Source organism: Mus musculus, chromosome 4 (assembly GCF_000001635.26).
Source record: "Mus musculus strain C57BL/6J chromosome 4, GRCm38.p6 C57BL/6J".
NCBI lineage: Eukaryota > Metazoa > Chordata > Mammalia > Rodentia > Muridae > Mus > Mus musculus.
In genome coordinates, this window is record NC_000070.6 from 107,231,577 (window position 1) to 107,253,561 (window position 21,985).

General features: G+C 43.0%; 1 protein-coding gene across 1 annotated transcript; it reads right to left on the reverse strand.

The window, feature by feature from the left end:
- Positions 1 to 1,937: 1,937 nt before the first annotated feature.
- On the reverse strand, positions 1,938 to 21,957 carry Lrrc42 (leucine rich repeat containing 42). The gene is made up of 8 exons (NM_029985.2): positions 21,699 to 21,957; positions 15,718 to 16,204; positions 11,632 to 11,763; positions 9,326 to 9,444; positions 8,136 to 8,224; positions 7,502 to 7,615; positions 4,224 to 4,308; positions 1,938 to 2,408 (listed from the first exon to the last, which is right to left on the reverse strand). The coding sequence occupies exons 2-8, from the start codon at positions 16,188 to 16,190 to the stop codon at positions 2,155 to 2,157; spliced, it is 1,266 nt and encodes a 421-aa protein (NP_084261.1). The 5' UTR covers positions 16,191 to 16,204; positions 21,699 to 21,957; the 3' UTR covers positions 1,938 to 2,154.
- Positions 21,958 to 21,985: the final 28 nt, after the last annotated feature.

Below are 21,985 nucleotides of genomic sequence, written 5' to 3' on the forward strand. Positions count from 1 at the left end.
CTGTGAGCGCCAGGGAATAAGCCTTCAAATTCTGAACCTTGGGTCCATTTAAGATCCTAACCTTAGTGTGGTGCCCACCTGTAACCTCAGGTTAGACCATATAATGAGACAAAACATAGTGTCTCAAAACATCAAGACAAGAATCCCATAACACGCTCTGTTATTTGCCTTATCATAAATTTCACAAGTCCGAGCTTTTGCTATGACCTTGGGTGGTCTTCTGTATAGTGGTAGCACCATGCATAGCTCAGAATAGCAAATGTAAACCAACCTGTAATAAAAATTTGGCTAACTTCCAGTGTTTCCAAATATCAAATCGATGTTTTCTATTTCTTGAGATTATTTTCTCTCTTCTTTAGTTGCCTATTTAAGTCTTGCTGTTAACAGCCTTTTAAACATCGGTATGTCTAGAACAGTTCCCAATCTGTAGGCTGTGACCCTTTGGGAGTCACATAGCAGATATTTACATTATGATTCATAACTAGAAAATTACAGTTACAGAGTAGCAGCAAAATAATTGTATGGCTGGGTCACCACAATATGAGGGACTGAATTAAAGGGTTGCAGCATCAGGGAGGTTAAGAAACTCTGGTGTAGAGACAGAAATAAAAGAGAATTCACAAACCCAAGTCATGTACGCCATCTAAATTTTCCTAGTATCCACAATTAGAAGAGTAAAACCAGGCATTTACTGTTTTATGCTTCTTGAGACAAAACTCGTATACCCCAGGGAGGCCTGGAACTCTTCTAGAGCAGAGATCAGAGGCATGTGTCACCACCTCTACTCAAGAGGATTTTTCACGGACATTTTAACAGCTCAACATGGGAGCATTCTGCACTCAAGCTTCCAGATCAAAGGCTTTTTTGTCCAGTGTCCAGTGTTTACAAAGCTAGGCGTTAAGAGCCTTGATACTCACTGGTATCTTCTGGGTGCTTGCTGAAATTGCTTAATCTTTTAATGTAGCCCAAGCCAGCCTTGAGTTCCTGATCATTTGGCCTCTACCTCCAATTTTTTTTTTTTTTTTCAAGACAGGGTTTCTCTGTATAGCCCTGGCTGTCCTGGAACACACTTTGTGGACCAGGCTGGCCTCAAACTCAGAAGTCTGCCTGCCTCTGCCTCCTGAGTGCTGGGATTAAAGGCGTGCGCCACCACGCCCAGCTTCTACCTCCAAATTTTGATAACCATATGCTATGCTCATCTAGAAATTCCGAATCTAGCCTTACTACAGACCTGCTGAAGTTAACACTGGCTAAATTGCTTGAACTGCACAGTCCTCACAACGGTGCTTGCTTTTAAACAAGAGTTTCCTGGTGCCAGGTGTAGTGGCACGCACCCAAACTCTGGCTAATCTGCCAGCCACCTGTCTTTGTAAACAAACAAACAAACAAAGAAAATGTATTGGCAGGCAGCCATATTGATTTACTGTGTATAGCTGAGTATCTGTAAGAAAATTCTTGTGACCTGAAGAAACCTACAGTATTTATTATCATTGGGACTTTTCCAGGAAGTCTTAAGTTGGAAAAAGCTTCTGCCCTCTTACTTCCAAGACTGCTGTGAGTCACTTGGGTTTTAATGAATACCTCCAATGGCTGGGATTTCAATAAATGCTAATGATTGTTGAGAAGGCAACAACACAGGATGGGCTTTGCAGCCAAGTAGAAAGAAGTGTAAACTCTCACTTCCTACTGTAAGCTCTATGACATTGAACATGCCACTTAACTTGATGTTAAAGGTTCTTGGCTCTGAATTTTGGCTTGTTTCATGTATATGCTACGAGGCCAGGGCATGGCCCAGGGAAGCATACAGTCAGCAGCAGCTTCATTCACATCTACATTCTATCAGCTGTTCCAAACTGTAGCAAGAACAGGTCATACCAAATTCATTAGTTCACATGGTGCTATCTCCTGTGGCTCCAATCTGCAATTCAAAAGCAGAATTCAACGAGAGCAAAAGAGTTTATTTGAAAAAATTACTATGTATTGAAAATATACATTAGAAATTATTACATACGTCCATAGCCTTCCCTCCCGCACCACAAAAGTAGAAATATCTGCTTGCTATGCTAATGCCATAGGTAAATCCAAACCAAAAGAAAATCACCAGCAGTCTCCCCTCCTCGTACTGAGGTGGGGGAGGTCGACTGTATGTGTCAGTCAGTAGGAATTGAGCAAATCCCAATCTTCCACAGCCAGACACACACACTTCTGCTTGGCCGACTGGGGCGAGCTCTGCTCCTGCTCTGACTCCTTGAAAGCTCTCTTCTTGCTCTTCTTTGATTCTTGGCTCAACAGTGGCTCATGGCAGTCCGGAGCCTCCTCCCTATAGAACTGGAGTTTTCCAGAAGAGTTCATGTGGGTCTCTGCGAGGGGACATTTCCTTGTAACTTCTGTGCGAGCTCGATTCTGGTCTGTAGAAATAAGAAATGGGTGAGTTTTCTGTGTTCGTGGGCCAGGGCCTGCCAAAGTCTGATACCATCCAGGACTAAGACAAGGCCCTGGGGTGGTCTGGACTGAATGCCCGGCAGCAGGAGTGGCAGATACACTATCACGGCAGAGGGAGAGGTGGGCACTTACTGGGTTCAGTGAGTCTAACAATAACCAATTTTCTTAATTTCCTATGAATAAAAAAATCTAGAATGACACAGAAATAGATAAATAAAATAATGCATATAAAGGGACAGTGTCAGACTCACCCTCAAAGCTAAAAAGCTGTTGGCTTCTTTTCTCCTTTGAAAACCTGGACCTGACTCTGACCTCTGCCCCTATCGTATCTGGTGTGCCCTGGGGTTCTGATTTTGTTATTGTTTCCTTCAGCCTATCACTTAGTACTTGTTTAAAATGACAAAAATGAACATCTTAACCTATCTCCAGAATGTTTCTGTTTTCAGAGCTGATGGACCCAGAGCCTTGTGCGTGATAGACAGTATGTTAGCACGAGCTGCAGCCTTCATTTTCCAGAACATTTTACTGCCTCCAATACGGTGTGTCTGTGGGTATGATGTGAATGTGCACGCACATATGGCACCGTGCATACAGAGGTCAGATGACAACTTTTTGGAGTCAGTGCTTTCCTTCCATAATGGGATTAAACTCAGGCTGCCAGGTTTGCAGAGATGGCAAGCACCTTTCCCAATGAGCCATCTTACCAGCCCACAGAAGTCTTTACCTTATAAACTAAAAGTCTGTAAGCATTCAGTAGAAAGTCCTTATTCCCTCCGACTACTTCTCTTTCTCAGTGACCCTGATGCTCTAGGAAGCTCACAAAGGAGCAATCATAGTAGAGTATTTGTCCTTTCATGACTGCTTTATCTCATGTAGCACGTCTTCAATGCTCATGTGTCAAAACGCCCTTACCTTTTTAAAAAAAAAAAACAAAGGACTGGGGCTGGAGAGATGCCTCAGCAATTAGGAGCACTGGCTGCTCTTCCAGAGGACCCAGCACCCACATGGCAGCTCACAGCTGTCTGTAACTCCAGGATCTGACACCCTCACACAGATATACAAGCACCAATGTATATAAAATAAATAAATAAATAATAAAAAAGTTAAACAAAAAAAAATTTATATCATCTTAATTGTATGTAAGTGTTTGACTATGTGCAATAAATGGAGGCATCCAGGAGGCCAGAGATATTGGGTGCCCTGGAGCTGGAGTTTCAGGTGGTGTAAGCCACCACATGTGGCTGCTGTAAACTGAATTCAGGTCCTCTGGAAGAGCATGCGCACTCTTAACCACTGAGAAAACCATCTTTTTATCCCATATGTCCTTGCTTTCTAAGACTGGATCACACTCCCTTGTACATAAACACTGCATTCTGTTAAACCCACCTGTATCCTGCAGGGCACCTGGCTCACAAGTCTTTTTTTTTCCTCTCATGTTTGAGACTGAATATATGGCCTTGCCCATGCAAGGAGCCCTTGGTCACTGAACAGCATTCCTAGTCCTGCTCCCATCTGTTGGTGACACTCACTGTCTGTGCTCTGCTTTCTTTTGTGCCACCGTAAGTCTTCTTTGGAGTGAGACAGATACAAATAAGTAATAAGCAACAGCCTTCCTGATGGCGGTGCTTGCAGCATGAGCTATGCTGAGGGAATGACTTGTCTGAGTGATCATAGTAAGTTAATACTGCTACAATTAACTTTCCTACAGAGAGAAGATGGGCTGATTATTTTAAGAGTGTAAAAACCCGAGAGCAAAAACTTCAAAACATAGAATTTCTCACAGAAGTATTGAGCTGCCTTTCGAGGCTCCACATCTTTCCGCTGCCGCACGGCTTCCACGCTCACTCGCTCCCACTGTAGAACAATCTGAAAGGAATTTGGAAAAACTTAAATCCAAACAAAACCTTGTCTTTTTTTGTTTTGTTTTTCTGAGACAGGGTTTCTGTGTGTAACTCTGGCTGTCCTGGAACTCACTCTGTAGACCAGGCTGGCCCTGAACTCAGAAATCCGCCTGCCTCTGCCTCCCAAGTGCTGGGATTAAAGGCGTGCGCCACCACACCCGGCTAACCTCATTTTAATCTCAAACTTGTCTCATTGTTCCTTGGCATCTTCCCTTTTTTCTCATCTTTTTGTTGTTTTCCTTTTTTTGTACCAGGGAGGCAAACACTGTTCCTCTTAGCTAGTCTTTGCTCCCTTTCCTGAAACACATACCTACTGATAACTTTTATTCATAAGAATCAAATCAGTTTAATCCCAGCGCTCGGGAGTCAGAGGCAGGCGGATTTCTGAGTTCCAGGACAGCCAGGGCTACACAGAGAAATCCTGTCTTGAAAAAAAAACAAATAACCAAACCAAATCAAAAGAAAACAATCAAATCAGATTGTCAAAAACTATGTATGTGTATGCTGTAGGTATCCTGCTGCGCTCACTCCTGCCCAGTTCCATCCTGCTCTAAGCTAGGAGTGAGCTGCATGAACTGCACAGCTGTAAACACTAAAAGCTAAAATCACAGTCACAGTACCTTCCACATATCCCAGACCCTATGCCTTGAAATACATCTGTAATAACTCCTATCTCCTGTGTGTGTAGGATGCCCATATTTCTATAGCCACGTGTTACAAATGTAATTTTACTTATTAGCTACTGCTGCTTTCTTTAGAAATATGACTGGACATAATAAACTATATATGACGGAATGAAATGTCAGTAATTATTTCAACATATTTTGAGTAACAAGAACTTTACATTTGATACTTCTTACTAATGCAATGCAATGATCATAATAACTATAAATGATGAAAAATACTTGCAGGATACAGAGCAGTTCAAGTATTACAGATCTAGTATGGTAGAACACATAGTTCCAGAACTGTGATTTTGGGGCCAGTCTGTGATACACAGTAAGACTCAAGATATAGACAAACAGAACTACAAACCATAAGAGCACATTTACTGGCCAGAAAGCCCATTGCTAGTGACTTAACTTCTGAGCCTCACTTTCTTGACATGTTAACTAGAGCTTAGTAATGGTGTGTATTCCACAGGGCTGTTACAAGGACTGCACAGAGGGCTATCAGTATCTATTATGCAGAAAGCACTCAGAACGTATTAGTTATGGATCCTTCAATGGTATTTCCAGGGACTGGACAATGGGTACTGATCTAAGGGAAGCCAAAATGGACTAAATCAATTTGGTGACTTGGTAGAAAATAAAGACACTGTCCTTCCAGCAACAGCAACAGAAGAAGGGCTAACTGTGAATACAGAAAAAGAAAGCAAGTTTGGACAAACTGACTTTGAGGTTCTAAGAAGACACTTGTAGGTAATATTTGGGAATATAAATGGCTTCTGATAGATTAGTAATCATTTCTTGACACTGAGAAATAGAGGTATAAAAGGGAAGGAGGAATCAGCTAAGACAGGAAAATCTCCAAGGCATGCATGTTTATATTAAATGTCATATAAAGCCAAGGAAGGTGAACACGAGGCTACCTGGCAGCTTCCAGAGACACTTAAAGTAAAACAGTAGAGGCCAAAACCAGACTGCAAGGGAAGGAAGGCAGCAAGGAGTGCGAGAGCTAAGAACACAGAGAACACAGATGCCAGGCGGTGAGGGACTCACTTGAGTAAGGATAACTGACATTACACAGAGAAAGAAAGCATCACCAGAAGGGGACACTGGGAATGTGAGGGTGAGGAGGCAAGGGAACGATAATAAATATGATAGAGGAAGCTGAAGGCTTTCAGGAATAAGACTGAAAGAATAAATAAACAAGGGCTTACCATTGAAATAAACTTGCATAGATCATTGATTTCTTTAAAAAGAAGGGAAGTAGAATACAGCAGGAGAAGTAGAGAAGTTTGGAGACAGAAAAGGAAGTGGGTTCCTGTTAGATACCTCCCTTTTCAGGGATGGGTCTGGCTGGAGTTCCTGCAAGGATCAGGAGGAGGCTAGGAAACCACTTTCTCAAAGCCCTGGAGGTCCCAGGTGATGGCAGGAAGCTACACTGGTCCAGCCTACTTACTTCAAGGCCACACTCTTAGGTGTTTTACTTGGTCTTCAAAAACTCAAAGAGAAATCCTAGCTTTTGTAAAGAAGACTCAATGTTTCCTCAAGCTAGCTACTGAGTTTATGAGGCTCAACTCTCAGTCTCTGACTCCACGACCTGTGTCTTTCCACCCTGTCACCTGCTACCAACCTGTAGGTCTTGGCAACAGCCATGTATCTAACAGATGCACCTAGGATGGAACTTGGGGTCCACATTGGCAATTACTGAACCGTGCCTATCTGGAGCCAGCTCCAAATGGTTCTGAAACACTTGACACAGGCCTTCCTTCTTATCTACTGGGAAGTGATACTATGTTCAGGCTGGTGGATAGATTCTCCACCATCCATGCCTTCTGGCTCAGAGCCAAGGAAGAACTCAGGACAAAGTCTTCCATGCTTCTGCCAGGAATCAACAGTTAAGTGTCTGAAGGTGAAAGGTGCCCCATACAGGTGAGCTGCTATCTACCTGGTACCTTTTGACTTTCTATTCAAGGCTATACTTTACCACCCGGGAAGGGCATTATGAAGTCAAGAGAAATTCAAAAGCTAGATCTTTCACTGGCAAAAGGCAAGACAGAAAAAGATCAGAGAGACTCCCCACAAAGGCTCTGGGAAAAGAAAAAGAACAGCCAGACTTGAAACCTTTACAGCGTGACACTAGTTAACTCTCTGGAATAGAGCACACTGTGAGACAACAGATCAGATCTCCTCCTCTTCTTCCTTTTTGCTTAGTGAGCATTAATTTACTTATTTCCTCAATTATTTGCAGAATAAGATGGCATCCTAGGCATGAGGCCCAGTCTCTCAAAGCAGGGACATGTTAAGATCTGACTTCCAATACTACTATCTCCTTAAGTAGATGGGTCAGTAACAGATTATCACCATTGATGATTGAGGTGAGAAGTACAATTGAGGCAAAAAAGTATTAAAGGGATTCATGTTTATTTGACATGTAGGTACCTAGAAGTAAAATGAAAAGCTGTATTAACTGTAGTGAAAAGCCCGGCATACCTGGTCAGCCCAGCCCTCTGTTTTGCAGTTACTATGATCAAATTCCTTCAAAGGCACTTTGGAGTGAACAAGGCCTATGTTTGCCCGGAGCTTGTCCTTAACGGCTTTGATGTCCTGGTGAGGGAGAAACACCAGATACATGAATACATTTCCAATTCTTACTTGTTTTTAGTAGCAAAGACCACCATAAATTAGGTATGGTTTTAAAAAAAAAAAAAAAAAAAAAAAAAAAAGGCTGGGCGGTGGTGGTGCACGCCTTTAATCCCAGCACTCAGGAGGCAGAGGCAGGCGGATTTCTGAGTTCGAGGCCAGCCTGGTCTACAAAGTGAGTTCCAGGAGGATCATGAGTTCCAAACCAGCCTGGGCTAGCCAACCACACCAAAACACCAAACCAGCTGGGCATGGTGACATATGCCCATGACCTTAATATTCAATAAGCTAAGGACAGCCATGAGTTTGAGGCTAGCCTAGGCTACAAGGGAAATTCAAGCCCAGGAAGGGTGACATAGTAACTCTATACCTCCAAAACAAAACAAGACCATCATAAATACTAGCTCTTTCTAAACTTCAAACTGTAAGAGAAGCGAAGTCCCATATCATAAAGCCTGTAAGGCTGAGAGACCAAAAGCCTTACCTTTAGTCCTGTTCCAGAGATATCCAAGCAATTTAATTTTCTAAATGAAAACAGGTATCCAATTCCAGCGTCTGTTATCTCAGGGTTACCTAGACATCAAAAACAAGGCAGCATTCTGTCCTAACTGTTGGTAAACCCCCACAGTAAGCTCAGGGAAAAGCAGCTAGGCACCAATGAGCAGGGAGCGTGAGTGTCCCCGAGTGAATTCAATATGAAGTCTTATTTTTTCTACTTGCAACATGAAGCAACCACACTAGATCCTTCACAGTCCAACTACCTAGGACTCTGATGAACAGAAAAATAGAGGATTAAGACAGTTACCCCACACGCTGAGGAGCTACAGAACCAGTGAAATGGTACACACTGTCCTGCTCGCCACCAGTTCACCTCTGAAGTAAGCAGGGCATGTGTTCAGTTTGAGAAGACTTTCAGGTACTGACAAACAGGGGCCATCACTAACCACTGTGACTATCTCGTTTGTCAGAAGCTTTTCTTACACAGCGCCTTTTCACATCAGAGTACTGCTTTAGCTGTTTCCTCTAGGAATCCTAAGCACGGTGGCAGCGATACAGCAGATGCTCAACAGGTAGTCACTGAATAGGTAGCTTCCCTGGAAGTATGCCAGGGGATTCAGCAACATTACTGTACAGAGGCCAAAACCAAGGCTCAGAAGTCAAGTAATTGCCCAAGGGTACAAAACCACCCTCTGTCCTCGCCTCTTCGGTTTCTACTCACTGGGAACCAACCCACCTTGCCACAGGCGGTATTTACTGGACTCTCAAACTGCTAACTTCCTATCACTGGAGTCAAGTTAATCTTAAATTACCAAGAGAGTGATTTATTCTGCTCCTTAGTAGGTAAATACTGAACAGAGCTGACAGACACTATGGATCAGAGACTCAAAGTAGAACCAAATATCCGTATGTATACTTTTAACATGACAGAAGGGCCCTGCTGGCTATATGCTAAGTGTCCTGGGAAATCTGAAGGGCCTTTTCCTCTCTGTAGGAAGTGGTGGTAAGCTGCAAAAGGCACTGGGTCAGGAGTAAAGAGCCACTGGCCTCAGTCCTGTCACTGGACTGTAACAGCTCCTAGGCCAGCTTGCCTTTTATCCTTCACATAGGGGAGTGATGACCCCGAAAGCCAATCTCCAGACATTACTGTAACTTACGTAACACCCAGTAACTTACAAGACAGGTCTAACAGCGCTAGATTCTCAAGGCCTCTTTTCATCACCCGCACTGGTGCTGTCATTTTCCGAATGCCTGCATCAGATAAGCAATTATCCTTCAAGTGGAGCTGAGTGACACTAGAGAAACAAAAGCCATAAAAGTATCACTTAATGAATGTTGTTATTTTAGATTTATTTATTTTTTTATGTATGAGTACACTGTAGCTGTTTTCAGACATACCAGAAGAGGGCATCAGATCTCATTACAGATGGTTGTGAGCCACCATGTGGTTGCTGGGAATTGAACTCAGGACCTCTGGCAGAGCAGTCAGTGCTCTTAACCATTGAGCCGTCTCTCCAGCCCTTAATGAATGTTTGAGAACATACTTTGAAACATTTCACTTAAAAACATAAAATATTATAAAAGATCACCCAAATCTCACTAAAATATTGCTCTGCTTACAACTGTTCTTTCCTATTGATATTCTTGAATTTTGTAAATTTTTAAAAATAAATTTTATGTGTACAGTGTTTTGTCTGCACGCATGTCTGTATACTCTATTTGTACTTGAGGAAGCTAGAATAGGGCACAGGATCCCATGGAACTGGAATTAGAGTATCGTGAGCCATCATGTGGGTGCTGGGAATTGAACCCAGATCCTCTCCAAGAGTAAGTGTTCTTAAACATGGAGCCATTTTTCCAGTCCCAATTTAAAAAAAAAAAAAGATTTATTTATTATGTATACAGTGTTCTGCCTGCCATTTATGCATGTAGGCCAGAAGAGGGCATTAGACACATTACAGATGGTTGGGAGCCACCATGTGGTTGCTGGGAGTTGAACTCAGGACTTCTAGAACAGTCAGTGCTCTTAACCACTGAACCATCTCTCCAGCCCCCAAATTTTTGTAAACTTTTTGTTACAAATATTTAGTCTGTGTGTAGACAGGGGTAGAGATGCATATGCCATGGTGACTGGGGAGTCAGAACAACTTGAAGGAGTTGGTTCTTTCTCTCTACCATGGATTCTAGGGATTGAACTCAAGAATTATCAGGCTTAATGACAAGTGACTTTACCCAATGAGCCAGGTTTCCAGCCCCAATTTTTTTTATCACTTACTATAATAAACTAGGACAAATAAACTGGACAAACAAGGGACAACATTTTTCAATCTTGATGGTTTTGACTACTACAGGTTAAATAAAGGTTACTTGGCTCAGCCGTTAAAGAGCACAGACTTCTTTTCTAGAGGTCCTAAATTCAACTCTAAGCAATCACATGGTGGCTCACAACCATATGTAATAGGATCTGATACCCTTTTCGGGTGTGTCTAAAGACAGCTACAGTGTAGTCATATGCATAAAATAAATAAGTAAATCTTAAAAAAAATAATAACAAAGGTTACTTAGAAGCTGGGCATGGTGGAACACACCTTTAATCCTAGCACTAGGGAGGCAGAGCCTGGCAGATCTTTGTGAATTGGAGGCCAGCCTGATCTACAGAGTAAGTTCTGGGATAGCTAGGGTTCTGTTACACAAAGAAATGCTTTAACTAATAAACAAACAAACAAAACAAGAAAGGTTATTTAGCCGGGCATGGTGGTGCATGCCTTTAATCCCAGCACTTAGGAGGCAGAGGCTGGCGGATTTCTGAGTTCAAGGCCAGCCTGGTCTACAGAGTGAGTTCCAGGACAGCCAGGGCTACACAGAGAAACCCTGTCTTGAAAAAACAAACCAAAGCCGGGCGTGGTGGCACACGCCTTTAATCCCAGCACTCGGGAGGCAGAGGCAGGCGGATTTATGAGTTCGAGGCCAACCTGGTCAACAAAGTGAGTTCCAGGACAGCCAGGACTATACAGAGAAACCCTGTCTCGAAAAAAAAAAAAACAAAAACAAACAAACCAAAACCAAAAAAAATAAGGTTATTTAGAAAAGAGAACAAATAAATTATCTTTCCTAAGAGCTTTCCAATCTATACTGCTATACCAAATGAACAAAAGTTGAAAGTGTTTTTAGAAAAAAAATTTTAGTAAATAATACAGGAAAGTAAGTGACATTCCTTAAAATGATTCTACTGGACTGTTCTTTTAAAAATACGACAGGGCCTGGAGGATGGCTCAGCAGTTAGGAGCACTGGATGCTCTTCTAGAGGGCCCAGGTTCAATTCCCAGCACCCACACAAAAGCTTACAAAGCTCTGTAACTCCTGTTTCAGGGGATCTGACACCCTCACAGATATACATGCAGTCAAACCATCTCTGTACATAAGATAAAAATCAGTAAATCAGTAAATCAACAAGATGTTTCCAAGCAACAATGGGCTGGTACCTGGACAGAGCTTCATTGGTGAGGTGTTCTAGAAGCTCATGCTCATCTCCAAGCCAGCAACAGGAGAGGTCTAGACGGGTCAGCTCCCGGAAAGACTTGATCTCTTCAAGCTTTTCTGCAACCACCAAATACCTGTGCGGTGTGCAGAGCAATCAATAGCTTGTCATCTTCTTTTCAAACTTTAAGGTTGTGACTTTGTGTCACAGACAACATGACATTATTCCAAAGGGCCAAAAATAAGCACATAACACTGATTCTATCACATGTAAATACCTCAAAAAAACCCTTTGTATAAGATGATAGAATCAACACCAACAAACAGAAGAGTCTGAGCAAAGGCAAGTCAATTAAAAATCCTGTCTGTCATTAATCAGACCTTGGCGGTAGCTGGGCTTTACCTGGGGATTTCCAAACTTACACACTGTCTCTCTCTTTTTTTTTTTTTTTTTTTTTTTGCTTTTTTCCTTTTTTGAGGAAGGGCCTTACTCTGTAGTCTAGGCTGGACTTGATTAAAAGTCTCCTGTTTCAATTACAAGCATGAGCCCACACTCTAATCTGCATATACTAAAAGGTATTTAAAAAACCACCTAGCACATCGCATTTTCTCTTTCTACTGAAGCTCAAGCCTGAGCACCCGTCCACACCACTGGCTCTGTTGCCCTAACTACCCTGAAAGTATGCTACAGCATGACTCTCATTTAGATGCTTATTAAGGCAAACTATGAACATAAGTGACTTAATTACACTGGAGCACCTTGCCAAGCTGTTATCAGGAAGCATCAGGGAGGCCTCTGGAGAGGAACAGATCAAAATGACATTCCACAGCCTGGCTGGGCTCTGCTCTGCCTTCTACTTGTTCATCTATTTCTAATGAGGTCAACAGGAAAACATGAAAGGGATTAGGTGTGAGCGAACAGGAGAGAAGAGGTTCCTAGGATACTAGGGAGGCCTGACAGTGGCCAGAGCATCCACTTCTCATCCACTTTCCTCTGGAAGCCTGGGATGTCTGCAGCAGAAGAATGTGCTGGGATTAGTGAGAGCACAGCTCTCTTACTCTGCAGGAGTTTAACGGTCAAAAAAAGGATGGCTAATCAGAAGGGAAGAATGGCGGAGCTCTTTCCTTCCTATAACCAAATGAAATTATTACTGTTAAAGCGACAACTTGCCTACTAGGTAAGTGGGCTGAGGTGCTGGGACTCTTTTTAAATGGAAAAGTTTAAACTGCCTGGAGACAGAGCTCAGCTGGGTACATGAGTAAACATAACTTACCCAGACTATTGTAGCTGCACTGAAAATAAAGCTGCTTTCTACCTTCTGATCTCAGTTCTGAAGTGTTAGTGGGGATTTAGGGGGTTACTGGCAATTAGAGAAAGGAAAACACACATCCTTTGATCAATTACCAAAGAATTTTTAGTAACTCTGAAATTAAGTTGAAGAACATAATACTGTGTGATGTGATTAAAAAACATCACGGAACTCAAGGCTGAGGACTGGCACAGACAGTACTAGATGCTAATCTAGGGCACAAGGCTGAGGCAGGTAGAGTGGCAGCTCCCAATGATTCAAGCCTGACAACCTGAGGTTGACAGCTCACATAAAGTGGGGAGAGAGAGCTGTCTCCTCTCACTCCCTCCCCCACCTGTCTCTGTCTCTGCTGCTTCTCCCACAATAAAATAAAAAGAATTCAATCTCAGGTCTGATTTGCACTAAAATATCTGTGTGTATTCTGTTGTTTCTTTACCGTTTGGGTCTTCAGAGGTCATTTGGAAGACAAGCTGCAAAAAAGAATACACACTGCAAACTACTTCCCAGAAATGTTACACTCACGTATTGTTTTGTTACTGCAGCTGCTTACATTATTAATATGCTCATCAAATGTGAATTAAAGTGTTATTATCACAATCTAACCAATGAGACTATAGAATATTAGGGACAAACAGCATTTTCAAAAGCATGGGAACTCTTTAGACTGTAAAGATAATGGAGAAAGCAGGAAAGCAGAACACCAGCTGTAGAGCACGCAGTCTAATGAGGGAAAGTATGTTTTTGAACATCAATACTGTGGTAGAACTGTAAAGTTTTCATTTTAGTTTTATATATTCTCAAATATGGAGTCTTTATACATAATTCTGCTTTTCACCCCTCTAACTTGGAATAAAGTAAGGAGTGAGGCATGGCAAGGTTGCCCATGCCTATCATAGCACCCAGGAGGCTGAGCAGGAGTTTGACAGTATAAGGCCAACCTGAGCTAGTACAAGATCCTACCAAGGAAGGAAGAAGGGAGGTGGAGGGATAAAATGTTAAATAAACTGGCTTTGTCATTCAGCAAGATAAGTGTTTTCCTTTCATTGGCAGCAATCCCATGTAGGCTACAGCACACATAATTTTCAGGAAATGCCTGCTTTGTGCAAGTCCAAGGTTCTGCTCGGTGTCCTCTGGCCTAATCCTTTTAAAGCAACATATGCAACCTGACCTGGGGTGAATTCATTAACTCCACAAACCAATTAAATAAAGACTAGTTACGCTTTTCTTCCTGTTTTATGAGTTTTATATTTTCTGTTATTGCTTTCTCTTTTATAGTATACATCTTGTTTGGCCTCTCTTTTTTTTGGGGGGGGGGTTCTCTGTAGCCCTGGATGTACTGGAACTCACTCTGTAGAGCAGGCTGGCCTCACACTCAGATCCACCTACCTCTGCCTGAGTACTAGGATTAAAGGCGTGCTGTTGGCTTCATTTTATAGGTTGTATTTATTATTCATCTGAACGGTAAACTGGTGGGTTGGGGAATGTGGCTCAGAGAGAACACTATCCTAGTATTATTAGGTCCTGGATTGGATCTTCAGTATCACACACACAAAAAATGAATTAATGCAAAACTGCCTTTTAATCATAAAAAAGTTCAGGTGGTACATTATAAAATTAAGTCTACAATATTGATTACAAATGATTTTCAAATTGTGTGTACAAAGAAAGGTTCGTAGTATATAAAACATGTAGGCATCCACACTGCCAGTTTGACAAACTGGAAAGCCACAGAGATGTAAATGTTCAAAGTATCTCTGGAATGAGAAAAAAAAGTGGTTGGGCTCTGGGAAAGGAAACAGGAGGTTTGAACTGTTTGCCAGGGTCATTTTTACTTTTTTAAAAGTAGTAGATGTTCTCAAAGTTTTCTTAAATGATAATGAAATAATTATTTTAAATAAATACAAAAAGTGCATGAGCAAAGGCAAATGAGTAACAAGGAAAAGTCTGCTCTGTGAGGAGACACGCTGGGGTGCTGGGGACTTCTCTGAGCATTTCCAAACTTCAGGATGTTTGAAATTTTAATCATGCATTTTAAAAATGTTACCTTTTAATCTAACAGTCAATATCTAGTGTTCTTAAAACTGAAACAGGACCAAGAATTCTGAGTACTAATCTTAACATTCCCAAGGCTATATCAAGAGATATTTGGCAGGTCATAAATTTCCTGTATTCTCTTACGAGTGAAAAGAGCTCCAAGGGAGCAAGACGGTATATGCCTATACCTAAAAGTTGAGGGGGAGAACAGAACAGTTTGTGTCCTTTTTGTTTGTTTGTTTTTGTTTGAGATAGCATTTCTCTGTGTAGCCCTGGCTGTCCTGGAAATTGTTCTGTAGACCAGGCTGGCCTCAAACTCAGAGATCCACCTGCCTCTGTCTCCCGAGTGCTGAGATTAAAGGTGTGGACTACCATCACCTGGTGAGCCTAGTTGTTCTCTACCAGCCTGGGCAATATTGCAAGACCATATCTCAAAGGGAAAAAGAGAGAAGTTGGTTGCCAAGTATTTTTATCTATTGGAAAAGCGGCGGTAGCCAAGCTAATCCTTACAGAACATTTTCAAAATAATGCTAAATATTGTCTATGAGATGAAGAGAGAAAAAGTTACTGATCCCCCTCCTGCTTCCCTAGCCCCCCTCAAAATGACCTGTACTTTAAATGTGTAAGTTCAAAATTGAAAGTACTATCTGATGGTAGAGCTTATGAGCCCACTAAGGCCCGGGGCTTGACAGGCTAAACATCCACTCAAGTACTCACTAGCTAACGAGAGAGAATACTACCACCCACCTGTTTCGCAAGCACAGCGAGCACAGCACCAGACTCCCGTAGGCCTCAGTGAACTTCTGTAACGCCCTGAGCCCTGCCCCTGGCTCTGTGAATTTCTGTCTGGCTTCAGCAGCAGAGAACAGCTTCTCAGCGATCTGCTCAGGAAAGCCGATGAGGGAATCAATGTGATCAACATTGTCGGAGATGAAGCCCAGCACCAGACTGAAGAGGGACTTAGCAGAGTATCGCAGATTCCCCTCTCGGGTGTACGTGAAGATAAAGTGATCGGTCTTCTCTTTCTGTGCAGTGTCGTCTTCCCTGTTCATGCACAGCTCCACGGAAAAGCCTTTGGGAAAGAGTCTGAATGGTCGTGGCTTCTGCAGGCTGTTTTTAACACCATCCAGAGCCAGGTTGACCATGTGTAGCTGCCCATTTTCTCGAACATAGATGGGCCCTGGATCCAGGTGGGCTTCTGAGTTGAGGTAGTAAGCCATTGCCTTGGTTGCAACTGTAAAAGCAAGGTGTGTGGAGGCAAATCCAATTAGAATGTCATCTGCAGCTTCACCTTGCTGTGCCCACAGCTTTATGATCCTACCACTACCAGGAAAGCAAGACTCACCAGTTGCTGAGAACTTTGTCACTATGAGGCTGTTCTACTGTTTTTACCTGAAGTGCCTCTTTTGCATTTTTCTCACCTATTTAGTAATCTACTCATCTTTCAGAACTTTGAGCTCAAATTTCATTTGGAGAATTCACCCAGAATTTACAAAAAAATGCCAGCAACAATTCTTTTCAAAGTAGACTCACAGCAGCACAGCTTATGTTAGCAGAGCAACGAGGAGCATCAACTAAATGCCCAACACTGAGTCCTAGTAAACAAAGCATACACTATTTCATCAGACATTATGAACCCACTAGAATTCTGGAATTAAAAATGTTTACACACAGAAAACAGTAACTCCGCTAGCGGGTTTGGCACTTTCCACACATCTCTTTGTTGCACTTGGCTCACTGTCTTATTGATTGGCTTCTGGGTCTGTCTTAGCTGCTTTGCACACAGAGAGAAAGACCACATTTAATTCAGACTCCATAACAGGACTCTGGTACAGTGCAGTCCCTTGGGAGAATGTCATGGAACTAGTTTACAAGTTCCATAAGCCTTAGGTAAACCATGAGCAAAAGGATGTCTTGAATTTACAAATAAAGGCCTCCACAACAAAGGCTAAATAAAATCATTACAGTCTTCCAGTGTTCAGATTCTGTCCAAGCACTTTGAGGTAAGTTAAAAACCAAAAAGCAGTTATGTTTTTCTTTAATCCCACTGGTGACATTATGCATCAAGAATTATAATAAATACTATTTTCTTGAGTGAGATTTCAAATTACACAAGAAACTTCTATGTTAAATAAAGGCATCCGATTATCATTTCTACAATAAGAAAGGGGGAAATGTGGATTTTAATAACATGTCAGCCTATCAGTATTTCTCTCTCTCTTTTTTTTTGTTGTTGTTGGGTTGTTTGTTTATTTGTTTTGTTTTTGAGACAGGGTTTCTCTGTGTAGCCCTGGCTGTCCTGGAAATCACTCTGTAGACCAGGCAGGCCTCGAACTTCATCTGCCTCTGCCACCCAAGTGCTGGGATTAAAGGCGTGCCCCACCACACCTGGCTCCTAGCAGTATTTCTAAAACTCTGAAACTATCCCTCAAAGACTTTGGTTGACTTTTGGAGGTATATCAAGTCAGGTTCTACATCAATACCTACAATGTGGCCTGAAGCCACTTACAAGTGTCAGCAAACAATTAAGTTAGTGACAAAAATGCTGAGTCTCTGAAGATCAAGCAATGATCCTATTTGTGGGAATCACTACTGCTCATTTTTCTCCTGAGAATAATTATGTATATAAAGCACATCAGAAAGGAGGGACCAGCCTAGCCCTGGAGCCTCACCCTTTCCAGCTCATCTACTATGTTCTATTCTGTGGCCCTCCCAATGCTACATGGGTAAATTGCCACTCACTTGACCCACTGGAATTAGCTTAGTTTACTGCTTTTGGTTGTTCTGCCTGACCTAGCTATTTCCTGTTCATCATTAACATTCAGCTCAACCATCACTCAGCATTCTCCTGGGAAACTTCTCCAACCCCAGTACCAGTCCATGTCTGTCTGGTTTTCCCAAAGCACCCAGTGTTTCCTTTTAGACAACACTTAGCACTGTGTACTATGTTCAATTGTTACTGTACCCAAAGCTGTGAGTTTTTTTCTTTCTCAGGCCGAACATGGTGCTTAGTACTGAGTAAGCACTCAACAGATATATGCTGAACTGAATGAGACCTCAAAGGGGTAGATTTAGTGCTGCGTTGAAGGGCCTGCTGATATTGTTGCTAGGAGCCAGCTCCTCTTCCAGGCAACAGCTGCAGGCTCCTCCCCCACTTGTCAGCCCCTTCTGCAGGTGGTAGAAGCAGAGCAGATGATGGGGCTATATTGCTACTGGTACTATGTGGGGGGTGGGGGAGGGAGGACAAAACAACTAAAGTAAAAACCAGTTTTTTTTTTTTAAAGTCTTGTCATAGTGCCAGTTCTTACACTTCATATTCTTGCCAGCATTTAAGGGCTGCTGCTGAAAAGATGCCCTCCCCACTTGCTATAAAAGCTTCTTTCAGCAGGGCAAGCATTTAGCCCCTTCGACCTCACAGACCTTAATCCTAACCTGGAGAAAAAGAAAATGCTCTTTGATCTTTAAGACTAGAACCTCAAGCTGGGCAGTGGTGGTGCACGCCTTTAATCTCAGCACTTGGGAGGCAGAGGCAGGCGGATTTCTGAGTTCCAGGCCAGCCTGGTCTACAGAGTGAGTTCCCGGACAGCCAGGGCTACACAGAAAAACCCTGTCTCAAAAAACAAACAAACAAACAAACAAAAAACAAAACCAGACTAGAACGTCAGAGCCTACTCTACCTAGGTATCAGAAAGTAAATACTACGTATGGCATAAAAACAAATTATTTGCTAGACAAGAAATGATCAAGTGGGTAAATGAAGGAAAGAAAACATATCATTATCACCATTTTAGAGTGGCCAGAAATTTAGCATGTAGTCCAGGCTGGCTTCAAACTCAGAGAGATCCTTCTACCATGGCTTTCCACATACTGGGATTACAGTCATAAGCCACTACACCTAGCCTAACAATCTAACTGTAACAGCAGAAGGGCAAATCCTATGAAGATAATGTATCTTAATGGACCAACACACCATAATACTGATGAGGAGGACAGAAAGACGAAAACCCAGGTTTTACATATTTGCACTGCTCTTAATTCTCCTCTCTAACGTCCCACAAACTTTGGAGTAAAACGGAATGAATGGATGACAGTGTCTCATGAAAACTAGAAGTATGATTCCATCCAGCAGAGGGCACAAGTAGCGTGGGACCAGAGTCTGGATGCTAATCCCTTACTCTGCCCCTCCTGGCAACTTTACCCTTCAAAAACAGGGGCACAGTGAGGACTAAATCACATCTTCAGACTACTTATCAAACAGTATTCTCTTTTTAAATGATGTAAAAATTCAGTATTTACTGAAGAGTATATCTACATCATTTGTCCAGGCAATAATCCAAGGCTTTGCTTTCTTCAGTTATTTGAAGAACTACTCTTAATTTAGGGAATCATGCATGGTAACCTTTTTTTTTTTTTTAAAACATCCTGCATTCTTCCAATAAAGTACTTCCTGAAGTTTGTAATGTACTATAAAATGATCTAAGGATTAAATGAATGTCTGAACTTTCAACTTTAAGAACCATAAAGGGTAAAGCTTCTCTCCTGGATATTGCTTGCCCGTCACTATTATTCATGTTGGCCTCTACAAACTGGCCCCTTAAAAGACAAGAGCCTTTTCTTGCCTGGGGGTGTGAAGGTTGGAAGTGCTCTTTTAAACTGGAAAGTTAAGATAACATGTATCTGCAAGATAACAATGTTCAGTGTAGATCTCTTGCAGCTATGGGTCAGATTAACAGAGTGACTGGCTGACTGGCGGTGTTCTAGCCCACTACAGAGAAACAGCTCTGTGATCTACCTAAGCATTACAAAGCATTAAAAATGTACAGCAGTGCATTCACATTACATTAGTGAAGCTAAAGTTAGCACAAAGCATATCATTTCTTCAAATAAATGAAATATAACCTTGGTACATTAAAAATTCAGTTCTGTAAAACATCTTTAAATGAGAGAAGGATAAAATAATTGACAACCAAACATAAGTTTTAAAACCTTGAATCCAGCTTCCAAGCAAAAAGCATAAAATTATTCCAGACAAAGAGAGGAAAGAGGAGAGAGGCATCAGGGTAATAGTGCTAAAACTGTGAGCTGAGCCTATGGTTCAGGAAAAAAAATACCAAAACCAAAAATCAGAAAGAACACCTAACCTTAATAAATCAGTCTTCTAAGAATAAGTAGGCCAAAATAATGATCAACAATAATGATTCCAGATGTGACTGAAAGCTACCATTTTTTATATACCTACAAGCTAACAAGCACTGTAAGGTACAACATAAAATGATGTCATGCAATCACTGATCCTATGAGGTCAGTATTGCCACTTTATGGATGAAGAGCCTCAGAGAAATGAAGGAACTTAAGGCTCACAACTCCTAAGTGAGAGAGCCTGAATTCAATCACAGGTCTGTGTAATTCCAAAGCACAAGATCTTCCCACTTGTATCTCAAGAATAAAAATACAACATCAGCCTTAAAAATATTCTTAAAACACTCAAAATTAACATCACCGGCCATTTGATCTCTCTGGAACTCACAATGGCTCAAACTGGGAGTTAAGAGGGCAGGGACTATAGTAAAAAACAGTGGTCATCTGAGGAAGAGTGGGTGGAAACAGAACCAGGGCTCACTCAAGGATGAAGCGCTCCCCCTTCACTCTGCCAGGGCAGAAATCCGCCATATCCACACACCAGGAAAACATCTGTCAACCCACTACCTTCATCTCAAGACTGCAGACACCTTTGGCTCATTTGAAAATGTAGTGGTTTTTAAAGACTTTTTCTTAACATAGGAAGAAATCCGAAGAGAAAGTAGTTCCAAAGTATCTCTAACCAACTAACAATCCATCTTCATTGTTCTGTGTCACCGCCATTATTCAATTTCCCACTACTTCTTTTTTCCCTGTAACTTGCCACTTCCCTACCTGCCTTCTCCCCCAAACTGCAGAAACTCATGTCCTATCCGGGCCCATACTTTGTCCAAGAGCAAGCTAATCTCTCCCACATCTTGATAGTTTTACCCACTCTTTAGCTTTTCAAACAGAAAAAATTTCAGTCCCCCACCCCCCAAATTCTAACCTTCCCCATTCACTCCCAGATCTTCTACCCATCTTCCTCACATCCCAGACTCTCCCGTGCCCCTCAAAAGACTCAACCCCGCCTCCACCTGTCTTCTAGCGACCCGTCTCCAGCCCCCATCCTTCTCTCCCTCCTCACGAGTCTTCCTCTCACCATCGAGGTTCCTCTTAGCACCCTAGTCTCCCCATCTCTTTCCCGGTTTTGCGTCCTCAACCTTCAGATTCCCCTTTCTTCACGCCTCACTATCTCCAACTTCCCAATCCACGGCCTCAACTAGTTTCTTCCCTGCCCCCCCCCGCCCCACCCCTCCCCCTATTCCAACCCTAGCTCCTTCCCTTGGTGCACTCCTCAACCCCTTTTCTTTCCCCCTTTCCCGGCACTCCCACCCAAGCTTCTCCCCAAGTCCACCTAAGCTAAATCCGCTCCCTCTCCCGCCCAGAACCCTAAATTCTCACACACCCTCAGTCTAACCCGGGACGCCGCGGACCCCACCCTTAAGCCCACCTCAGGCACCCCTACCTCTTCATCCTCCCACCCCTCCCACCGCGAGCTCTACCTCGTCCCTAGGGCCTTTCCCCTCCCCCAGCCCCTCACACTCCGCCCCCGCACCCACGCGCTGCCTGAGGCTCGGCGAGCGGCCCGGCCCGCGGCCGCCACCTACCTGTGCCCCTGCCCGGGGCAGCGAGCGGCTGCACCTCACTGGCGGCTCCTTCCTCCACTGAGCGGCTGACCGGGAAGCGGCTCGGCAACCTAGGCCACAAAGCCCGTGAGGGTGGGACACACACAGAGGGTGGCAAGAGGGAGGGGCTGGGGGCGACCTGGCGCCGCGGGACTGAGGTACCAGCAGGGAGGGGTGGGGGGGGAAAAGAACTCGGCTGGGTAGGCGCGCGTGCGCGGGGCCGGCATGAGGGGCGTGGTCTGATCTGGAGTGGGCGGGGCATGTGGCGG

Excerpts from the sequence above, each read along its gene's own strand:
- Lrrc42 (NM_029985.2), bottom strand. The coding sequence starts at position 16,190 with ATGGCTTACTACCTCAACTCAGAAGCCCACCTGGATCCAGGGCCCATC. Across the intron at positions 4,309-7,501 it reads CAGAGGGCTGGGCTGACCAG|ATTGTTCTACAGTGGGAGCG; the intron begins GTATGCCGGGCT and ends AATTCCTTTCAG. Across the intron at positions 2,409-4,223 it reads AAAGGCAGCTCAATACTTCT|ACCAGAATCGAGCTCGCACA; the intron begins GTGAGAAATTCT and ends TTATTTCTACAG.